This window comes from Stegodyphus dumicola, chromosome X2 (genome assembly GCF_044657685.1).
Source record: "Stegodyphus dumicola isolate Sdum_Otavi_A_Nest chromosome X2, ASM4465768v1".
Classification (NCBI taxonomy): domain Eukaryota; kingdom Metazoa; phylum Arthropoda; class Arachnida; order Araneae; family Eresidae; genus Stegodyphus; species Stegodyphus dumicola.
In genome coordinates this window covers 33099876-33123762 of record NC_140781.1, presented here as the reverse complement: position 1 = coordinate 33123762, position 23887 = coordinate 33099876, and the positions used below count along the sequence as shown (strand labels likewise).

Below are 23887 nucleotides of genomic sequence, written 5' to 3'. Positions count from 1 at the left end.
AAAAATCAGATAATATAGCCTAAGAATCATCCTATTACAAAATTATTAGTGGAATTTTATCAACTTGTTTTTGAACTAAAAGAACAAAGTTTTCGAAACTAAAAATGGAAAGAGTAATTTGCAGCTATAAGGGAATTCACAATAGAGTAAGAGCGGTGAACTTAAAAACTGTCTCACGTTAAGTGAAGAGAACAACCCATAAACTAGTATAACTTTCTATGGATAATTTATTGATTTGATTTATTTATTTAATTTCTTTTAAATTTAAAGTTTAATTAATTTTCATTTGAGCTTATGACGGGGTTGCGGGGTCCAGTGTGTTACGACATTCACTGTGTTTCTGCCCACCCAAAAGCGGAAGCTGCTGTTATTCATAAAACACTAAAAATAATTTAATTCTGCTTTTAAACAAACAAAGTTTTCTATGATTTTGTTTCAGCAATGTGGCAACACACAATTATTTTAATCATAACTAAAGATGTTATGTTACGTTATGTTTGCATTTTGTAAGGTGTAGCTAAGTAAAACAGTTATGTTATTTACTGTATAGAGTTTAATTTCCATACCCCTCCACAAAGATGTGAACATTTGGAATGTAACAGTAATGTGTAAAATGGAATTTTACATGGATGGGGTGCACTTCGTTAGGTGGGACATAAATCAGTGTCTATTATTTGCTACCATATTCATTATTTTGATGATATTTCTACACTCCTTGTTTTTTAAAACCTTTCGTGTAGACCAAGTAGACAGTTGGAAATTGAACTCCAAACGCAAATACTGGTTATCTTTAGCCATTCATAGGAAGACAATAAGTTGTATAATTAAATTTATATATAGATTACACTAAAACAACGTACCTGTTTATCTGTAACCTTTCAGAAGAGTGCAGTCAGATAAGATTTGCTTCACCTTTAAAGTATGGCATTATAATCCTTTAATAAAAATATTTTCTCTCTAGTGTTTTCATTCTTACGTTTCTCACTTAAAAACGTTTTCTTGAGGGTTCTTTTTATTCAATGAAAGCTAGTTTTTGTTCTAAAAGACTTAACGCTGGTTTCAACCAAAATAAAACTGACATAAAAACAAATTATTTGGCGTATATTCATTTAAAAATTAAGGGTATGCAATCTGCGCGATAGAAAGGATTTTTTACAGCTTTCATAAGTCATCCACCAAATTTTATAGGAGACATTCACCTCAAATTATGTAAAATTTATATAGAATTAAAATCTTTCCTCCCATGACCTCTTGTAAAATGTCGATCAGGAATAATGAACCAGTAATTCGAGAGTTTGATTATGGACATGGGAAGAGTTAATTTTTCAATTCTACAATGCTATAAAATTCAGTCTCATAAATAAATTTATTTTGAAAATGCATTATTATTAAAAGATTTATCTCTTTAAACTATAAGAAAAAGATATTAGACTAAAATAAAATAATTTTTATTATATTGGCTCTCTTATCATCGTATGTTACATTAATGCTGGTTATACTTAACAGCCTAACAGTTAGCCTAGACAAATTACAGTCATTGAAAGAGATTTTCGTTTTCATGAATTCACTTCCAGATGTTTGTATTTTCAAACTGGTGCATGAGCAACTTGAGAATAATATTAAAAAAATACCATTCATAAACATTTTATTTTGTACATTCAGATTACAGAATATAAAATTCATCTGGAATCAACTGAATAATGATACACATACTTTTCAGCACCTTTGACACGAAAGCTTTCATTTTTAAAACATCATTTTGAAACAAGATATAGATGCATACATACTTCACGCCAGTACATGACGTATGTTAAAGATATGGATAGATGTATTTCAGCAAGTTACGGTGACACAATGGAATTCAAACTCACACAACTGTAAATTACTTTTTGTTTTTCTTCTGGTATTGCACAAGAAATAAAAGAAGTGGTACGGTTAAAAATTATAAAATTATTATAAACGATTCTTCCCCCGATTTTTCTAACAATTAATGTATAGTCGTTGAAATTACTTTTTTTTATCTCATTGACTTTTTAAGACTTAATGGAAAAGTAATTCACTTTATTTAGCTGTTTTAAGGGTTATCCCCCTGTTAAGTATTTTAAACAGTAAAGTATTAAAACAACTTCAGATTTATTATTGAGGGGATGAATTTCAATAAAAATTACTTTTTTCATTCTTAGCGGATTTATGCAAACTTTGAAATCCAACTGCCACCAGACAAAGTATTCCATACAATATTTAGCTTTGAGGTATGCGTTAAGCACTTCCAAGGTACAGTTTCATATTATGCAATAATACTAATGAAAAGTAAGGTTTTCAAAGAATTTTTAATGAATTTAAATAAAAATACATATTAAAAAATAGTAATCCATCAGAACAAAACGTTAAAGCGAGTTGGATTATAATTCTATACAACACGACAGCAGCTAATCCAAGAGTTTAACAAAGCTTTTAAAGCACGTGTATATTAAGCTCTCTAACTATGGAATGCACCCAAGCATATCCATACAAAACAAATGTAATTTTTCAAGACAAGAAACTTAGAAATATACCAAAATGCATGAATTGAAATAAATTTACATTTCAATAGTAATTACGTGATTCAGCAAACTGTTTGTCTCTGTAATATTATTGAGTAGATGAGTAACATTAAAGAAAGTTACTGCTTTGGATGGCCAAGACAATTAATCGTTAAGATTTGAGGCACAATTAATTATCAGTAAAAACATAGTTAACATGATGAAAAAACTGCAAATGGAACCAAGGAATAATTATATTTGCTTTAGGTAATGTTACAGTGAATGGTATTTAAAACGAACTTTTAAGAAAATAATTAATAGTAAAGTAAAATTTCTAAGTACTCAAGCAATGATTTTTCATTCAAATAAATCAAATGTTTTATTAATAATGTTAGCTAATTTTTACAATGATATCAGCCATTAAATATTTATATTTTGAAAACAAAACTGCATAAACGTTTAGAAAGGACCAAAATTGTAGACATAATTGCTCATAATAAATTAATTTACTAAGATATTATATAAAAATGATTATCTAGATTTAAATTATCTTTATTGTTAATATTTATTTTACCGCAATGGTAGGTTTAGCAAATTGATATTATCTAAATTTGAGCAGACCGGTAAAATTCAACCATTCAATAACACTAAAAACTTCGTTTTTAAATCTCTACTAATTCAATAGCTTGAGCATAGAAATATTTGTTCTCAGCAGCATATATATCTTTACTATAATATACTACTTATCTACATTTCATAAACCATTTGAAAGTTTCAAAGACATCTCAAAATAGCCTCTCTGATTTTAGGAAAGATTTCTTTAAAAATAGAGGGAAGAAAGCAGGAATAAAAGTTAAAATATTTGCTTATGAAGCATACATAAAAAAAATAGAAATGAATAATAAATATGGCCTAACAATGATGTAGTAGAAACATTTTTTAAAATTTAAAAATAAAAATATACTAACTTTTAGTTTTTTTTAACAATCTTTATGTGCAGTTAACAAATGCAGTACGAAAATATTTTGCGAATTTATTGAAGTACGCTATAAAACATAATTAATTATTTTAACGTTATGATCGTTTTAAGCAACTTTTAAGTTCTACAATTTCTGTGCATGAAATACACGAGGGTCTGAAGTAAGTTCTTTCTCTAACACACATATTAAGTTATTCCCGCACATTAAATTCAGCAAATCAAACTGCAAGGGGTAGTATTCCAAAACATAATTTGTCCTTTGAAGTACAGCATTTCAAAAATTACATTGCTTTCTTATATGTTAGCGCCTTATTTAGATAGCTGATATAAAATAACTTAATGTAGTTTATTGCATTGGCACAAGACAGGCACTGGCATGTTCTATACAACGCATTGTTAATTGCCCTTTTATATAAAAATTTTTAATTACAAAACTAATATATGTAAGTATCTCAAATTTAGAAAAGTAGAGGAAAATGCTACTACACGTACAGCAGAAATTCTCGTTTTAAATAGCAAGTAATTACTTTAAGGATTGCTCTTCTTTTTTTTTTTTCGGGGGGGGGGTGGTCTAACATATATAATTAAAACCCGCGGTTTAAATGAAAGAAATAGTAACAAACATTACGGATGAAATAAATATTTTTGTTGTCAATATTGAAAGAGGTATAATATTTTTTTTTATTTTTAAAGCTCAGAATCTATTAATATTTACAAATTTCTAAATTGATGGAAAAAATATTTGACAAAAAAGTTAATAAATATATGCATTTTACATAGATTTAAAATTAGTTTCTTTCCTATAGCTTTCAAAAGTTTCAAATATAAATGATCTGATCAAGCAGTAGTATTTTCGAAACAATTCAGAACAGTTTAAAACAGTCACATCAAAATTTTATTTCTTTGAAATACCTTCATTCAAATGAATTTAAAAATTAATTTTGAAATTTAATCGAAATAAATCTGAATTAATTTAGAAATGAACAAAAATCATTAGGATAAATTATAATTTAATTTAAGGTTATAAGATTAAATTTCTGGAAATGCCGAACATGTCACTTAGTTCATAAAAACAAAAAAGAGACGATAGTTTTGTAAGTACTGCTACCACGACAGTTGTTTGACTACTTATTAATCACAATATATTAGCATGTCTCTAGTGCGATGCGTTGTATAGGACGCAACAATTTCAAGAAATAATTGATACAACTATGATTAAAAGCTTTTCAGAGAAACCATTTAAATATAAGTGTAAATATTAAAGCAGAAACTTTGAAAAAACATTCAACGAATACAAAAAAGTGATATCTTAAAAACGCAAGAGTAAAAATTTAAGTACCTTTCATTCTAAATTAATGTGTTTTAAAATTAAAAAAAAATAGCAGTTAAGGAAATTAATGAAGTAAAATGCAGCAAGTATGGTATAGTGCCCATAAGGCCATATTTGAAGCATCATGGGTTATTTCATATTTTCAGTACATAATTATTGAAAATAAACGCTCTCTACCCAGTAAGAAGGTTTAACAATATAGGTCAATGCATTATTTAACATCACGATCACATATATGGTCTCTCCAAGAGTAAAATAAGAGACGTTTTCAATACATCTCTTAGGAAACTGGACGAAAATTTTAAATTACCATTAGAATATAAAACTCTAAATCACTGCGAGTTGATTTTTGGAATTAATTTTGCTTTATTGAAATTACACTTCCGGGAAAATCGGTTTGGTTTATAACATTTTTTAAGACAATTAAAAAAAAATTACGTCGCACATTTCTGCACCAAGTAATAAAAGTATAAAGAAATGTGATAAACACTAACACAAATTAATCACCGGCATATTTTAAAAACCTATCGTAACTCCTTGCAATGGATTTCACTACTTTTCACAATTCTTGTATTAAAATCTACAGTTTAAGATTTATATAAAATTCTTTTACATGAATAGCCAGATATATAAAACAGAACACTCTACTGTTACCATTACATGCAATTCACAGGAGTATCATTGCAGTGTTAAATATGCGAGTGTAATAAAATCCTAAATTCTGCAACAGGAAAAGACAGAACAACTTATTAGTTCATCTACAGGTAAAGTTGACTATTCTTAATGATATTTCGCTTTTTGGAAAGTAAGACTTAGTCCAATTTTTAACGAGATAATTCTCCGAAGATATAAGTTCAAAAACTATTGCTAATCACGTCAATTAATTTAAATAAAAAAGGAATATTTAGAGGAATTAATTTCAAGAAGAAATTTTGAATTTATGCATTAATAAAAAATAATATAATACACTAAAATTTGAAGTCCATTCTTCCTTTCATTGAGCTTCAAGGCATGTGGAATTTTAGAAGCTTTTCGCAGAGTATAATAGAATAATGGATCTTTATATTTCATAATAATTGTAACCATATAATATTTAATATATTTTAATATAAATTCTCAGTTTTTTGGAGGGATTTCTAAATAAAATTAAAATCATAATGCATTCTTTTTAAAAAAAAGTCTGCATTTTTCTGAGAGACTTCTTTCTCACAATCTTGATGCTAATGTTAATTCATTATTTTTTATTTTCTAGAAGAAACATTTAATTTTTATTAAAGAATGCCTTAAGTGAATCCTAATTTAGATCATAATACTCTAAAGATTGGCAATTACGAGAAACTTGCCGGGAGGCAAAATGTTTTGTCATCTTATGCAAAGGAAGGAAATAATATAATAAAACTACTTAAGTTTCATAGCAATGCAAGTTTTTCCTGAAAATCGTAAAATACGATAGAAATAATTATTACATGCAGTTGATGTTAGAGATGGATTATTTCCATTAAAAAATGATGGACGAGTACTTACTGATTACCCAGAAGACACGGAAAACACTGGTTTAAGTATGCCCAGCACTAAATGTATCAAGCACATAAAACTATTTTCTAATAATAAGCATTTAAAATCATACAGCACTTCAATGTCTAGTGGAAAGGATTTCACAGATAAATTCATGATAAAATGTTGATAAAATGTTGATAAAATGTTCTCCTCAAGGAAACACATACTTCACATTATGATACGCTTAACGTTATAAGAATATATGATGTTACAACGCAGGAAAATTCATATATCATCAGCTATGCCACCAAAATTTAACATAACACTCATATATGTAAATAATGATACATAATAGCTTATGACACATTCTGTTTGATCAAGATAACTTATAGAACACGAAACTGCACAATTATAGTTATCACAAACTGAATATTTCCATTAATTTACATAATAAAGTTACTGTCCACAGATCTGCAGAAAATTTTTCTCTTGATAAGAAATTTCAACTACATTGCAATAACAGATGACATGAATAAAATGGAGAAGTAAGCATTAACGAACAATATATATTTCTTAGTTACAGAAAATGCTCAATACTTGGCAATAACGGTTTTCTAAACTAATTTTATAACTTTTTAAGATAATTTCATTATTGCATTTAAATTTGTAGGCACATACAATTTCATAATACATTCTTACGAAAATAATGTAAAAATCGATCTTTAATTTATATTTTGACAACTTCCGGTGCAGAGAATGAAAAACTAATTTTCTGATGATTAAGGTTAAGGCTTAGAATAAAAAAAGTAGAAAGAAACTGATTCATCGAATTATTATTTTTATATATCAGAATATTTTGGCTTCGCTTTTTGAGTTCCTTCTTTTGAAAAAGAAGACTCATGCCAGCTGATCGAAAGCATTTTCATCTAAGCTCTGTAACCAGTTGAAAATCATCATATTTCTTTCGTATTTTGAAAGCGGCTTTCCCTTATCTCGCTCGATATCTTTTACAGTTAAGCTTAAAGTCTTATTAGCTCCATGGAAACCAACAGAAGAAATCTGGAGCTCATGTCTAATGGATCGATCGAGCTCAGTGGAAATGTGAAACTGTGGCAATGGGGCGTGTGAGCGTAGGGTATCTGTAGCCAGGTAGTTGGACGAATCATCAAGTGATCCCAGAGGGCCGCTGTTGGAAGCTGCTGGAACAGGAACAGCAATCGAGGGCAGATCCAAGCTAAGTTCACTCCGGGTGAGTCGTTCTAGCGCCTTGTAAGTGGACTCCAGACGCCTGCGGATATACATCTGGCGGACTTTTTTGTTGATGGCACGGACGAAATCGATGGCCGTCATCTCCGGATGTTCTGCTGCATATCCCGTCAGAGTTTGGGGAGATGGCAACTGAGATGTAGTTGAAATATCACCAACAGCAACCCATGTAGAACAAGAGCGTGAAGTGTATTCTAACCTTCCATAAGGCATATCATAATGTTTCCAGCTATTCAAAACCATTTCAGATACAGATGATCGTAGGTTTTCACCTTCAGAATTTATCAAAATATTTTGATCCAGATCGCTAGTACTGAAGCTCCGCATTAAACCTAACATAGAGGATAGAGCACCACAGTTGCGGATTGCCTCATTTTCTTCTTCGTATAAAACATCATCGGCTACTCCTCGTTTCACACCATACTGCTCAGGAGGAACCTGCAATAAACCACTATTGTTTCCTCTGGTCAGTTTTGTGTTTCGAGCTACCCAACCCCCTACTCCTCCATCCATAATTACAGGACTACGTCTTTCATCTCCTGAATCAGCACCATCAACCCCAGAATGGGACTTAGGCCGAAAAATAGAGCCACGCATCCGATTTATTTCCGAGCCTAGGCTTGACAAAGACATTAGAGATAAGTCTGTAGCAAAAGATTCGTGACTTGGTGATCTCGGAATACCAGAATTAGACGAATTTGCTGGCGATAAAGACCCAACCGGAATGATTGACGGCACTGAGGGAGTATAAGACACGGTCTCAGTGTTACTCTCTGGTTTCACTCTACTCATGACGTGAATAACTAAACTACAGTTATAATAAATTTAAATAAATTCATGGCTCACAAACGAGAAGAATTTTCGATTACATCTTCATATTTTTTACAAAGAGTTTTGCAAGTTCACGTATATCGGTCAAAAGCTGGTTTCGTTCAACACAATGAAGAACTTAATAGGTCTTAATGATTCTCTGCCTTATGTAACTAAAAAATTTCAGATCGGCAGTATTTCATTTCGGACGCAGGTTCAGAACTCCACCAAGTTGAAAATTTCGAAGATAGGATTCTGTAAAAAAGAATAAGATCATTTCGAAAAACGTTGAATTATATTCAAGTTAAATTATAAGATAACTCAAGATGATTATAATTTTTACCTAAAATACAGTTAAATCTTGAAATACAGTTAAATCTTTAAATTTAAAATCGTGCCACCAAAAACACTTGTTTCTTCAAACCATTCAAAAAGATAAATTTGTACCTATAATATATAAAGGGGACATTTTAAATAATATTGTTGGCTACCGTAATTGGCAATATTCATTGTATCTGGGGATAAAATCATGCTAAGGATTTCAACAGAAAATGGAATAATCATAATAAATAATCATATTACAATAATAATAAAGCTTACAGAACTTTTACTGCTCATTAATTCCAGAAAATATTCCAATATAACTTTCCTCAGTTGATGCTTTACTACATGGTGATGCTATTTGTCAACATAGTTTCACAGGCATCTATCGTGTTTCTAAATTGAAACATTACGCATCTAGTGACTGTTAATATGTGATCTTAGCATACAGTTCTTTGTAATATTCATATGTATCACCAGATGTTTTATTTGTATAGAAATGTAGCTAATAGAGTTTGTCAATACATCTCAGAACTGACATGATTTTTGCTGTTTTAATTGCTGTAAATTTATCAATGACCAACTCTCTGAGTACATAAAATTCTGTCTTGCTGTTTAGCAACATCATGCATTTAGTCACAGCCTGGGGATACACTTATATTAATCAGTCAACTGCAGGGTACTCACATATTTCGTGCCGTTTATGTTATGTGTTTTTGAGCTGTAGTTTCATGCATTGTTCTCATAAGTTTTATATAATAAAATGAGTAGTGAAAAGATTTTTATTATGGAAAAGCATGGTTAGTTAATGGGAACTGATGAATGTTTTTTTTTTCGACAGAAGTGTCTAGTGGCATGAAGATGAATGTGGGAATGATGAAGACATTTATAGCAGTGAAAATACATTTACAAAAACAAGTGATGATATAGTAAATCTTGTTGCTTCTGAAGTCAGAGCTGTTATCCAGAAGGGTTTTCAAGTGAAACTGACTCTTTCTGTATCATCAGAAAATGCAGGCAGAATGTCAAGATGTCCATTGCAAAATGTAGGAACCTCGAGCGAAACTGCTATTGGAGGTACACCAGGACAGTTTGTACAACACTGGTAATCAAAATAACTAGTATTAGATGCATTATGGAAGAAGTAGAAGATGTATGTGGAGCAACTTATTCTTGGAGAAGAAAGTCTACCTAATAAGATACTAGTTAAGGAAGCTTCCTGTTATTGATAACATTTTGAAAGCGCATAAAAGTGATTTATAAATCCTCTTTTTTGTTTGTAGTTCTTGCTGTATATGTATTAAGTGTGAGAGATGAATTATTACTAAACGTATGTTGTTGCCAAATAGCAGCAAGCCAATAATTAACGCACTCACGTTTTCCTGGAGCCTGGGACATGTATGTCCCTCTCAGTACGGCATTAACCCCTTCCCGTGCTTTAATGAGTCTGACTCGTGATGAATATTCTGTCAGAAATATAAACATCACAAGCCAGGATCGTGAAGAGAAAGCCGGGCCAAACAAAAACATCACGAGCCTGCAAAAGGCAGAAGGATTAACATTTGCTTCCACTAAGGATTAACATTTGCTTCCACTAAGGATTAAAGTTTACTTACTTGAAGTGTTGCTTATTTATGAAATATAATTTTGAAACTTATTTATTACAAAATATAATATATTTATAATATCTACAAAAGGCAGAAGAATTAAAGTTTACTTCCACTAAGGATTAACTCGAAGTATTGTTTATTTATGAAATATAATTTTGAAAATGTTATTTATTACAAAATATAATATATATATATAATATCTACGAAAGGCAGAAGGATTAAAGTTTACTTTCACGCCAGCAATATCGCGCAAAACTGACCTATAACACAGGAATTTACGTTTTGGCTCGTATTGTGATTGTTTTCAAGTATCAGTCTGGCTTGTTCACCACCAAAACACTTGGACCCAAGCTTCGTCGAGGTAAATGACACAGGAAGGGATTAAAAAAAGGCTCAAAGAATTTAGAAATTTAAAATTAGTTATTTGATGTGAAGCAAAAGAAGGCGGACCCTATCAATTTGTTTTTCTCTTCCTTGCTGAATAGCCGACTAAATGGCTACAGTATTAAAAATTAGTTTATATAACCCACAAAAAATGTTAAACCCAATAAAACAAGAAAATGCTTCTAAAAACATCCCCCCCCTCATCCTTCTAACAAGACACTTTAAAAGCATATATTTTTTGGGACTAAAACAAATTGTTTTGCAATGTAGGGTTAAGAATTAGTCTTTTTATTTGAAAAGATAAGGGCGCTTAGTGGAAGTATGACCAGGTTTCACGCTTAATTCAACAAAAGACGAAAAGTATGCTAAACTGAACCTGATATTTCATATCTCAATAAACTGTATTATGTTATTTTTTTAAAGTCGTATTCAAGTTTCGTTTACAAATGAATGATATCTTTTCTATTCCTTTTTTAAATTTTAAAGCATTTTTATACGAATATCTTAACGTTTAACTTAGGAATCAACATAAAAGCTAACTTACTTATCAAAAATTGCAAGTAGGTTGGCAATTTATTGAATCCTTAACGAAGGCCAAGTAGATTTATCCTGTACTTGGATTTATTTAGATTTCATAAGAATTCTTGAGTACCTGGAAAAAAATCATTACGCTGTAAAACTTTTGAAAAAATATAAATTCATGTAAAATAACATAAACGTCACCTAAAATAATTACAAATTGTACATCATCCAATTTTCTACATTTCATTACTGAAACAAACTCACTTATCAACATATTACAAGAGCACTGCAGATTAATAGCTAACAAGAGTGTCCTATTCTAGAAATTTAAGTATGATTTTAATGACTTGACTGAAGCAAAGCACATGAAGGCTATTTGTCAAAGAAGAGATGCCAATCAAATGATACATTGTGTATATAATAAGTTCATAGTTTTCTTCGTGCACATTAAAAAGAGCAGAATGCGAGTGGGTGGTAGAATAAGAAGCAGTGACATATGAAGCACACATAAATGCACACATGAATGTACTGTACTAATGAAATATATGCACTTTTTGAGCCACTTTTATTCCGGAAAGAAATAATATAAAAGCGGGGTCACTTCTTTTAAAGAAGCACAGAACAGATATATCAGCTCTTCCCTGCTTTTCTAGCAAGCAAGCGTCTCAATTGAAAATTATTAGTTTTTCGAGCAAAAATACTTTCAGAAAAATTGTGAGTGATACCAGTTTTTTACCCAATAAAAACCCTGTGGACACAATACTTTCAGAACGTTAATATGACAGTGTTAAATGCTAGCTGTGTTACACCACGTCTTGCAGAATTTTCAAATTCTCTGCTGATCCACAAACATGTTATACCAGCATAAATATGAACACAATTTTACTTGCAAGCAATTACTTAACAAAATTTAACGCACGCACTTTTCATTGCGAGACGATGAAAATCAAGAACTAATTCGGAGAATCTAGAAAACTGATTTCAATCAATGAAAAATAGCTGACACACATACATAACAATAATTCAAAAATAGAAAAAAAGTTTTACCATGATTACCATAAAATATAAGGATTGCTATCCTTGCATCCTATAGAAAAAAAATAGATCATTTGATGAAATATACGCTAATACGGAATGTTACTCTCCTTCTTTGCCTGTTTGTGAAATATATAATTTTAGCTTTCTGGCTTAAAGTACTAGAACTCATTTTTGAAAATATTCCTTCAAATGAGTTTTTGCCCTAATTTTTTTATTTAATGCTGTTTAAAAATTTTTGAAAATATTCCTTCAAATGCGTTTTTGCCCTAATTTTTTTAATTAAGGCTGTTTAAAAATTTTTGCGTGTGTATGTGAACAGCATATAATGCATGATTAAATTTTTATAAAAATCTTAATAAAAAAAAGCAAGTAGAATTTCTGTATCTGATGCTTTATCCATATTTAAATATGCTTAGTTGAATGCTTAAAAAAAATCAAAAACATCAGAATGAAGATTCAAAAACAACTAATCGGCAAGTGCGAAGTTTACAACATTCCCTTAAAGACGTTTATCAACAACAATACTTTCCAAGCTCTAGAATAACATTTCAAGAGAGAACCCACTTAGCTCTTGCGTACACAATGGAAGTGGTGAAAAATTTTGTTCAGGGAGAATAAAGTTTATGCGATTCCATAAACACAAATATAACTTATTACTATATGTATCAAATAAGCCTCTATACTAAAGAGGATTAAAGAATTTAAGAAGATTGAGATAAGAAAACTTAAGAAGATTTGATCAAAAGACACATTTTATGACACGTATTCATGTGTCGGACTTTATAAAGACAGAATCTGGTGATCTTTAAAAACAGTTTTTGCCAAAAGATAGTTTGCGAGTGAAAGATACTTCTTTCATATTAAACCTTTGTGTACATTTGACGACTTGCACTTGTTTTGCCTAAGTTATGGATAATGAATCTTAGTCGTCATTCAGACTAGGACAAAATTAAACATGTTCACGGCAAAAGTGATTGGTATCAGTTATAAGAGCACGTTTTTCCAGTACTTCAGTGAATGTTGTTTGTGAAAAGTCAACAGAAAAATGTTTTCAAATAAATCCGTATCCTAAATTTTAATCCGAAACAGATTTAAAGAAGTAAACATTCGAGAAATCTACAAATGAATTGCGTATAGCAACTTATGAAAGTAACCAGAGGATCTTAGAGGCATTTATTAAAAATTTAAATAAGGTCAATTATTTTTTACTAGCTCATATTACTACAATGAAAAACTGAGGTTTTTCCCAATTCAGGAAGTGGATTGTACAGGGTGATCATAAAAAAAAATTACAATATTCTCCTAGCGGCTTACCTGCTCAACCAATCGAAATGAAATTGCAGATATTGTTATTTGAACGTATGCGCTCCAGATCATTATGATTTAAAATAATAGGGCTAAGGTATGGTTATGGGAACATTTCGAAATTTTCAAATCAAACATTTTTTTTCCCTACTCAAACTCATCAGCGCATTGAAAATCCATAAAATGCTTTGGAACGATACAAATGTGACGAGAATTGTCGGTGTAAGACATTTACAAAGAAAAGCACGGTAAAGGACCAGTGACAATACAAGACAGGATGGAGGGGGACTTTTATTGGAATTACAAGTTTTCAACAGATGCAACGTTTCGACTCATCTCCGGTAACTTTGCAATTTCGTGGCCGCAGAAACCCCTTCCCCCCGACATTACTCCGATGGATTTCTGGATTAATCTTAAATCTAAGGTATATACATCGAATCCACGAGATCTGTCAGAACTGAAAGATGCCATATATCGTGAAGTTCTTGCGATATTATACTCGTCACTGTTGTAAACAATTTCCCGCATGCAAGGCTTTATCATCTACGAACGTGGGCACGTTGAAAACTTGTAACTCCAATAAAAGGTTTCTTCCCCTCTCCGTTCAATTTCAAAATTGTTTCACATTAACCGTAACAGCTCTAACGTTTTTAATCATCACAATATAGAGTTACCTTCAAACAACAATATCTGTAATTTCATTCGGATTGGTTGAATGGATAGACCACTAGGGGTTCATATATCTGGGAAGGATTTTTTTTTTTTGACTATCTTGTATTATTTGACTCTGGCAAAGCAAACTAAGGCTATCTACTTAAACAGAGGGATGCTTATGTGGAGACCATACCAAGGGAAACTAACTCGCATTTATGTTACACATGGAGAAAAATCACGAAATCTCATTTATTCAACCCATGCTGGGATTTGAATCCGGATCGCACTACAAATGCTCAATAATCTTAACTATTCGGCAAATGGTGTGTCCAGTTCACGAATTGAAGTTGCCTAAATAGCTTGAGGAAAGAAAATATGCGTAGAGGTATTTAAAAAAATCATACGTCTTCTTTTTATTAAAACTGATTCGAAGGTCTGCAGTTTGAAATGAATTCGGCAAATTAATAATTCCTGAATTTTAGTACCTTAAATAAGCCATTAAATGCTAATAGCCCTTTAATAATTTATCTGCAATTTTTCTAAATAACAGGTCAAAATCTTATGCATAAAAATGCTAAAAATTAAAAAAATTGTCACGAAATACTAAAGTCCGCAATTTATGTGGAAATATTGAGTTACATTTTGTAAAAGGATATGAAATATGATGGAGTTACATTTTGTAATACTAAAGTCCGCAATTTATGTGGAAATATGGAGTTACAGTATGTAGTCACAAGAGGCATAGTTTCGATAAAGCGCATTTATAAATAAAAGAATAATAGAAATGATGAGCAAATCAACATATTTTTAATGACTTTATCTATGATAACGGGAACTCAGATCAATTAAATACTAATTATCAGGAAGAAGTCATAAGAGAAAGTACGAATTATAATAAAATATTACGCAGTTGCTTATTTGTGCACCGAGCACAAACATCAAAATTACAGTATGACTAACAGTTATTTGCCTTGAAATAAATTACAGAAAACACGTTCAACAATTTGTTCATCAAATACTTGATTGTGTGAATCTTACTAAATTTGCTAAGTTCTTAAAATTATAATTGGCGCAAAAATAAAGTGTCCATTTTCCTTACAAATATCACACAGAGTTTGGTCTTTACATGTGTGTCTGGTTTTAGTCCCTTTAATCTTTTAAAAGGAGTCAAACTAACTTGAGTTTAAGGAATTCCAGTTTATATGGAATCTGTCATTTTGGGTAAGCATGCATGGCAAAGTTTAGAAAATTCCATATCCATTATGATATGATATGATGGTGTATTCCTGGCACAAAACCTGACAGGTTATATCCATATCCATTATGAAAAGTTTAAGATCAATCAAATATCTGAGTAATATCGTAAATCAAATATCTGAGCACCCTGTCTACATTGATTGAATGCAAAGTTAAAGCTCTGTAACTAAGCAAAAGTTTTCTTTGATGTTTCAAATGAAGAAAGTATCTTTTTTTAAAACTACGGGAAGCTGCTAGGACGGAGCTTATATTTATCTACAAAACCTATGACGGATACTTCAGTTCACAGTACTGCTCAAGAAAATCATGTGACTAGTAATAAATATTTACAAGTGTCACCTTGAATGGAAGAATAAGCAGCAGGAATAAAGAGGCAGACCTAACGTCGTCTTGGTCTGGCAGCTACCGCCAACAGCGAAACACTATTTAGATTTAGGTTTCCGAGCAAACGGAATAAATGATGAATTTAGGAAACAAAAAGTGCGTATGAAAATTGAGAGAGTACGAGATCTTTATTTATTTAAGAAAGGCCGGATGACACTTGTATTTTTCCTTCATTAAAGTCGAAGCAAGGAGCAGCTTCTTCTGCGTACTAAGTCGCTGCAATATATTATTTCAGAATACTTTTATTCCTTGAAGAAAAGAGACATAACGCATAAAACTCTCGAAATCTATGCTTTACTATAAACCAACGCCAGTCTAAGGCTCCTTTTTGCCTAATTTTATGTATTATTTCGTGTTAATAGAATTTATTTTATGATTGGACGGGGATTTCCATCTCAAAATTATTCCACTGAAAATGATATCAAATGCAGCTTATTTTCGATGGTGATAACTAATATATATCAGAGTTAGCTTCTTCTAAGCTCATAAACTCCTTGGCGTCATTTCGTTAGAATAAAAGATGGGTTTCTATTAGAAAATTTTTTTAATATTTTGACCTAATATATTTAGGAACGTGAATGCAATTTGTTTTCATCTGGAGCAAAATATTTTCTTGGATTACTAATATTACTATTGGTGAGATCATCGTTGTCATTTTAGCAGCAGCCACAGAATCATTTCAGTACGCCTTCAGTAAAACAACTTTACTTCAATAACACTTATTGTTTTCGTCCGTATCACTTACCTACGATTCCACCACAAAATATTTTCATTTCATTTAGTGTAAAGTCTTTCCCCATTATTTTTATTTTAACTATATTATAAAGAAACGATATAGATATATATATATATATACCCAATGGAACTTCGGATCATGAAAAAATTAAATGAACAAAAAACATCAAAGGTGACAAACGGTGCCTCGAGTTATGAAAAGTTTAATACAAAGTGTTCTGAAATAATCTCCGATACAGAATTAATACTCAGAGATTCCTAAAACATCATTTTAATATTTCTTCCTGCTTAACTCTTAAAAAGGCCTGGTAGCAAGTAACTTACAAAACTATTAATTCTGTATATGCTACAGGAAAACAGTTAATGACAGGAAAACAGGAAAACAACTGAAAATTATCTTTCGCAGGGTGATACTTTCTACTGCATGTTCGCGCAATCGCGCAAATGTACGTTTCTTATGATAATCAGTACGCTGATTATGAAGTAATTATGTAGCAAAAATGAGGTGCAATGAGGAAATTATAAAAACACATTTTCGACAACAACATATGCCGAACTGAACATAAATTGAGAATTATAAAATACTCCATTTTACGTTCTAAACACAAATCAGAAGCAGAAACAGGTTGCTTTTATGCAAGCATATATAAGTAACAAATAAGCAGTTATTAACTTAATTATTAACTTAACCGTTGACAACTTTATTTGAAAGTGTAGGCTATAAGGAGAAATTCCGAGGGCTTTGGCTTATTTAATTACAGCAAAGCACACTAGGGCTATCTGCCTAAGGGGAGGGATGCCTTCGTGGAGGACTTTCTAAGGGAAACTGGCTCGTATACACGTTACACATGGGGAAAACCACGAAAACGCCCATGCAGCCAGCCCGTTCGCGGGATTCGAACCTCGGACCGAACTACCAGTGTTCAGCGACTTTAACGCTCGGCCGCTGGTGGGCACGAAATTCCGAGGAAACAGTTTCAATAAATCAATGAAATTATTTGGATAATGTAAACTAGACCAATCGGTAAACAATACACAAAAAATTTGCGATGATTTTGCGCATTAAGAATTATATATCGTCATCGGCCAAATCGATGCAAACTGACGGTTGAAAACGTGTATAAAAGGCCCCCAGTGGCCAAGCGGTAAAAGCCGTTGAACACTGGCAGTTCGGTCCGGGTTCCAGTATGGGCGAACGGGTTGACTGCATGGGCGTTTTTATGGTTTTGCCCATGTGTAATGTCAACATTTCTCCGTCGGACATTTCTCCCTTTTCGTGTAGTGCCTAATGGCAGTCACGTAATAAATTGGATAATAAATAAAAACTTTTATTTGGCAATGCAGTTCTGCACTGCCACCTTCCCGAAATCTGAAATTTCCGCAATTTTTTCCTCGAAAGATTTGCCTCTTGCGATTAAAAAACCTTCATATTTTACAATTTTTCTACATTATTTATCTGTTTATACATATATGTTTAACAGGGAACTTTACATAATATTTTTTGACCGTACAAAATCAGCTGTATTTTTTCACATCAATCAAAATTTACAGATGTAGAGGTTTCTTACGAGTGGAATCGAGTGCATTTAATAGTCTACAAATTATTCTACCTGCCCCCCCCCCGGAAAAAAAAGAAAAAAAAAATCTTGGGCCTTAGCCTTAACATGCAACAATCGCTTTGTAATAATTATTAAGAAATATCTTTTCTTACACAGCTCGTTGTAGGTGTATTTCGCATTTTGCGCAAAACAACACGATTGGCGCTTCTACTGCATTAAAATAAAAACATGACATGATTATTAAAAAGTGGTGTGGTGTTTTGTATTTAATTATGGCAAAGCACACTAGGGCTATCTGCCTTATATACTTTTTTTTTTTAAATTTATTTTTAATTACACTGAAATTCTAGTTAATGTATACTATTTTTTGTCCAATTGCAGATTGTGAACAATTACAAATGTAACCGAGTCCATTAATCTATTACAAGGCCAGATTTGGTGGTCTCTTTATTATGGAGGCACCTAATAGGTAGACCACCATCGCCTTACCTATGAAAGGACGGACAGTTACAACCATGCCTTCTCCGGGATTCGAACCCAGGCCCTTCGGTATCGCTGGTTTCCCTGACCACTATACCGACTGGGCGGCTATTAAAAAGTAATTCTGGAATAAGTTCCTTTATATTGAATTCTGTAAACAATTCAGAGATATTACTGAAATTGATAATGAAGTAAAATGAACATTTCACGCTAAATGTACCAGTGGCCAAGTGGTTAACCCTCTTACTGGCATGAGGTTTGGCTAAGAAAACTTAAATTTCCCCAAACTGGAATAAAAAAGAAGTAATTTCTTGATTTTAATGCCAAAATATTCCTGGTAGTCTACCAGAGGCCGAGCGGTAAAAGCTGCTGAACACTGGCAGCTCGGTACGAGGTTAGAGCCCGGGGAACGGGCTGGCTGCATGGGCGTTTTCGTAAGTTTTCCCCATGTGTAACGTGGATAAGAGCCAGTTTCCCTTAAAAAGACCTCCACGGGGTATCCCTTCCTTTCTGTGTAGTGCTAACAGTAGAGCACATAAAAAGTAAAATGAATAACCCTGCTAATTTATGTAATTTAAGTACTTTTGATTTACTGTCTTAATTTCTTGGACATATTTCAAAATGCATGTATATACACTTTCATAAAGACGTCATAAAAATATTCTAAGTCGTTTATATACGGCCTTGCCTATATAAAACATATGAATGAAAAAAATCTTGGTTTGGTTGGTCTTGCAGTGTAAGACAGTTGAATACAGATTTTTCAAAAGCAGCTGACCAGACTGTTTTACAGAAGTCAAGGAGAACGGGATTATTTAGATTATAATAAAGCATACTAGGGCTATTTTCCTGAGAAGAAGCCTTTGTGAAGATATTTCAAAAGACAACTGTTTACACAAGGAGAACCCCAAAACTCCCACACAACCAGCCCATTCCGCAAGGATTTGAAGCTCGGCCACTGATGGGCTGCCAAAGTTACGTACTCGTTGGTAAATTTCACATAACTGAAAAGTTACGCGAAATTTTCAGTTACGTGAAAAGAGTTATGCATGATTCAAAATTTTACATGAAAACAGCAATTTAGTTATTATACTTTTGATGGCTATCGACAATCTGAGTTCGCATTCCAATTACGCACCGCAGTGGGGGCAAATGAACACAGCTTGCATTACAAATTTACGAGTGGCAGATATCGCTGGTATTTGTAAAAAAAAAAATTGCTCAGTTTCGCAACCGCCGAAGGGTTATACATGTATGACTAAAATTTATACTAAATGTATTTAGATATATTTGCAATCATTGACATGTGCATATCCCATTTTGAAAACAGGATCGCAAGCTAAGCATGCAGAAGAAATATAATTAAGTTGTTGACTACTTTTGATCTTCGTACGAGCTCTGAAGCGGTGTTCCATGAATTCTATTAAGTGGCCAAATGCAGCCGGTGGGCAATAATTTTCCTTTCTTTCCTTAATAACACAGCTTCAAATCTTTTGGTATTTACACCACGGATAGAAGTAGAGTCAACCCAAAAACTTTCTTCCTAGGGCATCTCAAAAAACTTTCAATGGGGTCAAAAAGGTCGGGCAAATATGGCACCACTCAGTGCCAGCAGTAATACCTTCAATCGAGGTACTCATCCGCAAGGTTTATGTGAATGAGCATTATTGTCTATAAAAATAAATGCTAGACTAACTGCAACAATGTATGGTCTCACAAGGGGATCAAGGACTTCATCCGATGTCTTTGAATCTCTACAGTACCTCTCTAAAGATTTGCTAGTTGGTGCGATAGCTCAAAGAAAATCCAGTCAGTATTACACTGCCAACACTGAAGGTGTGATGTTCAATGATATTACGGGGATTATTCCATGTTTCTTCTCTCCAGATCTTCCCATGATTGTAATCGGATGTTTAGCTTAATAAAAAGTAAATATGTAGGTAGAAATAAATAGATAGGAATTTTATTTCCTTTTTTACGATGTTCGAATCCATATTTATAACACTGAATAATATTATTTGTGTAAGTTTTTATTAAAACTTGTGCGATATAGATATAAATGTGACAAAATTCGATAAAACGTTATTTGCACTGCAAAGAAAATTAGAGTTGGAGAAGGAAAATGCAAGTAAGTATGTTTCAAACGCTGAAGTTTTTATAGTGAATTTTATTAATAATTTTAAATTACAATTTGTAATCAAAGTATAATTTTAAGCACAATGAAGAAGTAATAACCTTACCTAAGCTATTATAAAACAAGCAAATTCTATATTAAGGATATTCTCAACGAAGAGATTGTGACCGAGGAGAGGGTCACACAATACTTTCTGGAATCGCAGAAACAATATAACGTAATATAATACCATAATGTCGTATTTGGAGTTCTTATTTAAATAAATACTAAGTAATTCTTCTGATACTTAATTATAATAAAGTTCTAAAAGCTATTCATACAGTTGAATATGTGGTCAAAATTTAGGCAAAATTATATTGCAGTTTTGTTATATAGAAAAACGTCAACTTAAGATCTCAAATTTTAAAAATTATGCTTCTGCTCAAATGATGCAGGAGTGGAAAATTTTATCGAATGAAAAGGAGATGAGTGAAAAAGTCTACAGCATGGGTTCTCAAACTTTTTTGCTTTCATACACACACTTTCACAAGCTCATTCTCTCTTTCCTTTCCAAAACTTAAAGAATACATATGTATTTATTTAGATTATTTTTTAAAGTGTTTTGGCAATTAAACAACAAACAGTATTAAAAAAAGATAAATACCAAAGCTTGAATAAAAGTAGCTTTTATATATTCATAAATTAAAATTATATACTGAACAGCTAAAAGTTAATCACATCCCCCCCCTCCCGATTGAGAACCCCTGATCTGCCTGGTATAGATAATCCCATTCTATACAACTACAATAGCGTGATGTCAGAGAAAATATTCAATTATTAAAAAAATAGAAATACGTAAATAATATAAACACAAAAATGAAAGCAAACATATGAACTCAAAGTTTAATCACGGCGAAAGGAAAAGTCTAGCATTGTAATTTAAAGGAGCATTACGGTTGCCAGACATTTATGGAGTTTTACAATCATCTCAGGAAAAAGACATTTATGGCTCGTCGAGGGCTTGATAAGATTAAAGGCTTAAGCAACTGTTATCAGAATCTGTAAAAGTGCATTTGATGTTCTTTTTCCTCCGATGTAAGTTTGGCCTGAAGCATCAGAACGAAGCACAAAAATTAAAACGTCCCAAAAGTGACAAATAATAAGCAAATAGCGGCGTGTTAAACATTCAGGATACACGTAAATGTAATTACGTAATACGGAATGTGTAAATACGGAAACAGTATCTGTTTTAAATGCATCTTTTTAAACACCAAAAAGTTCTGAATCGGAAGAAAGTGCTTCAGAATATAAAACCACTAAGTCTGCTCACAAGAAAACGGAAGATGTCTAGTTACTATTTATATAACAGCACTATAATATAATAGTAAACCGAAAATGATACTGCTGTATTACAAACAGTATCATTTTGAGGTGATCTCAAAATTTCCAGGTTATAAACCGTCTCTAACGACACGGTAACTAAACCAATTTCTCATCTTTGAATCTTTTTTGTTTTTGACGGTTACAACTGAGAAACGCTAAAAGTAATATTTCATCCAAAAAAAATACCAAAAAATACTCTGCGGTGACTGTTATTTTACGTTATAATTTAAAAGACGTCAGTGCTTACCTATCGGATGAGGTTTCATCATGCCAGACATAAATTGTGAATACGGTGCACAGTTCGCAAGGCGTGCGGTTGCTATGGGAACACCACGTGCTATTGCGATCTAAGTTGGATACTAAGTCTTTTTTTCTATGGAGGAAAAAAAAGAGAAGAAAAAGACATTTTAGAAACGAATGTGTCTACCAAGTAAAAGGTTTTCAATTTTTGGACTCATAATTGGAAATAATGTATAATTCACTACTAACTAATCTCAGGAATAAATGTAATTGCATTGCACGCGGTTAACTGTCGATCTGCGAGGAAAAGCATAAAAGTTCTTAAACAGAGTTATCGCATCTTTCGGTAAAAAAATTAAGAGAAGCTTTGCAAATTCATATGAATGCGTACCTGCAATATCCCATGCTACACATTTCAATTCAGAACTAAATCCTGAAAGATAGTAAAAGAACAGAGACAAGAAGGTAAGGTACCCCCCCCTATTGTTCCTATCTTCCGTTCCATCCTTCCACTTGAAGTTTTGCATCTTGAAAAGAAACAGCGTTAAACAGGTTGTTATATATTTTTAAGCCTAACGTTTGTGTTTGGAGTTTAAGTCTGGAGCTGTACAAAAGAATTTTGACAATTTCTTTTCCACCAGTCTTAGGGATGCGTATTAAAATGATTAAAAACACAACAACGGGAAATACAGTAAAAAGCACTGGAGATATTCTAAATTGTCTTATATGTAATCTGACATCTTACAAAGGCTGTCTGAAGCACAGCAAAGATTTCTGGAAATTTTTGATGAGTTTTAAGAACTCTAAGAGCGGATTTAAATTTTAAACTGAGTTTAATCACCTTTCTATTACTAATGGAGAACACAATAAATTCTATTTTTTGGTCAACATAGCTCAGATTTCGTTTTTCATGTAAATCACAGACAGTAAATACCCAAGATGTTTTTTCCATGCAAAACTCAGAGGGCCATAGTGAGAAAAATTATTAATTGGTAAATCTCATATTCATTTAGCAATCTCATACATAAGAATACAAGCTACAAATGCTATAATATTCATACAGAATAATTAGCTAAAGAACGGTAAACAAGCGTATAGCAATGGTCATAATGATTTAAATTTTCTGTGGAATATTTTGTTGCTTTTCATTTAATAATATAGAGAATAGTATTATTTTCCTCACTAACGGTCAAATAATAAGACAGTGGAAAACTAGCCGTTCTTCCTGGATTCGGTTCGCTGAAACAGAGCTTACTGCATGGGAGTTTCATGGAATACATTTCGTGAAATACGTATTTTGTGGATTTTGATTCGCTTCCTGGATAGCTCTAGGAGTGTGAAATGAATGTGAGCTAGTTTCATTTAAAAAGACCACGGTCCTTGCGAGCAGATAGCTATGCAGCCAGCCTTTTCGTCGGGAACCAACCCTTGAAAAAGAACTACCAGTGTTCGGTGGTCTTGTTATCTCGGCTACTAGTGGCACGAGCAGGAAAACAAT

The 23887-nt window shown here is 32.1% G+C and overlaps 2 protein-coding genes across 5 annotated transcripts in view; both read right to left on the bottom strand.

Annotated features, from left to right (window-relative positions):
- The window catches only part of LOC118187585 (uncharacterized), a 64860-nt gene extending 58387 nt beyond the window's left edge, over positions 1-6473 (bottom strand). The window contains exon 1 of the mRNA XM_085809473.1: positions 6356-6473. The gene's annotated coding sequence lies outside the window, so the exon portion shown is untranslated. The remainder of the gene's footprint in view (positions 1-6355) is intronic.
- Positions 6474-7223: 750 nt separating this feature from the next.
- LOC146992721 (uncharacterized) overlaps positions 7224-23887 on the bottom strand; it is a 70671-nt gene continuing 54007 nt past the window's right edge. The window contains exons 2-5 of one of the 4 annotated variants that reach the window (XM_085809476.1): positions 22397-22522; positions 11264-11371; positions 8748-8851; positions 7224-8659 (exon numbers count right to left, since the gene is read on the bottom strand). In XM_085809476.1, coding sequence (XP_085665602.1) covers positions 7226-8386 — 1161 coding nt within the window. In that variant the 5' untranslated portion in view covers positions 8387-8659; positions 8748-8851; positions 11264-11371; positions 22397-22522 and the 3' untranslated portion in view covers positions 7224-7225. The remainder of the gene's footprint in view (positions 8660-8747; positions 8852-11263; positions 11372-22396; positions 22523-23887) is intronic. The other 3 variants (XM_085809474.1, XM_085809477.1, XM_085809475.1) reach the window with 3 other exon arrangements.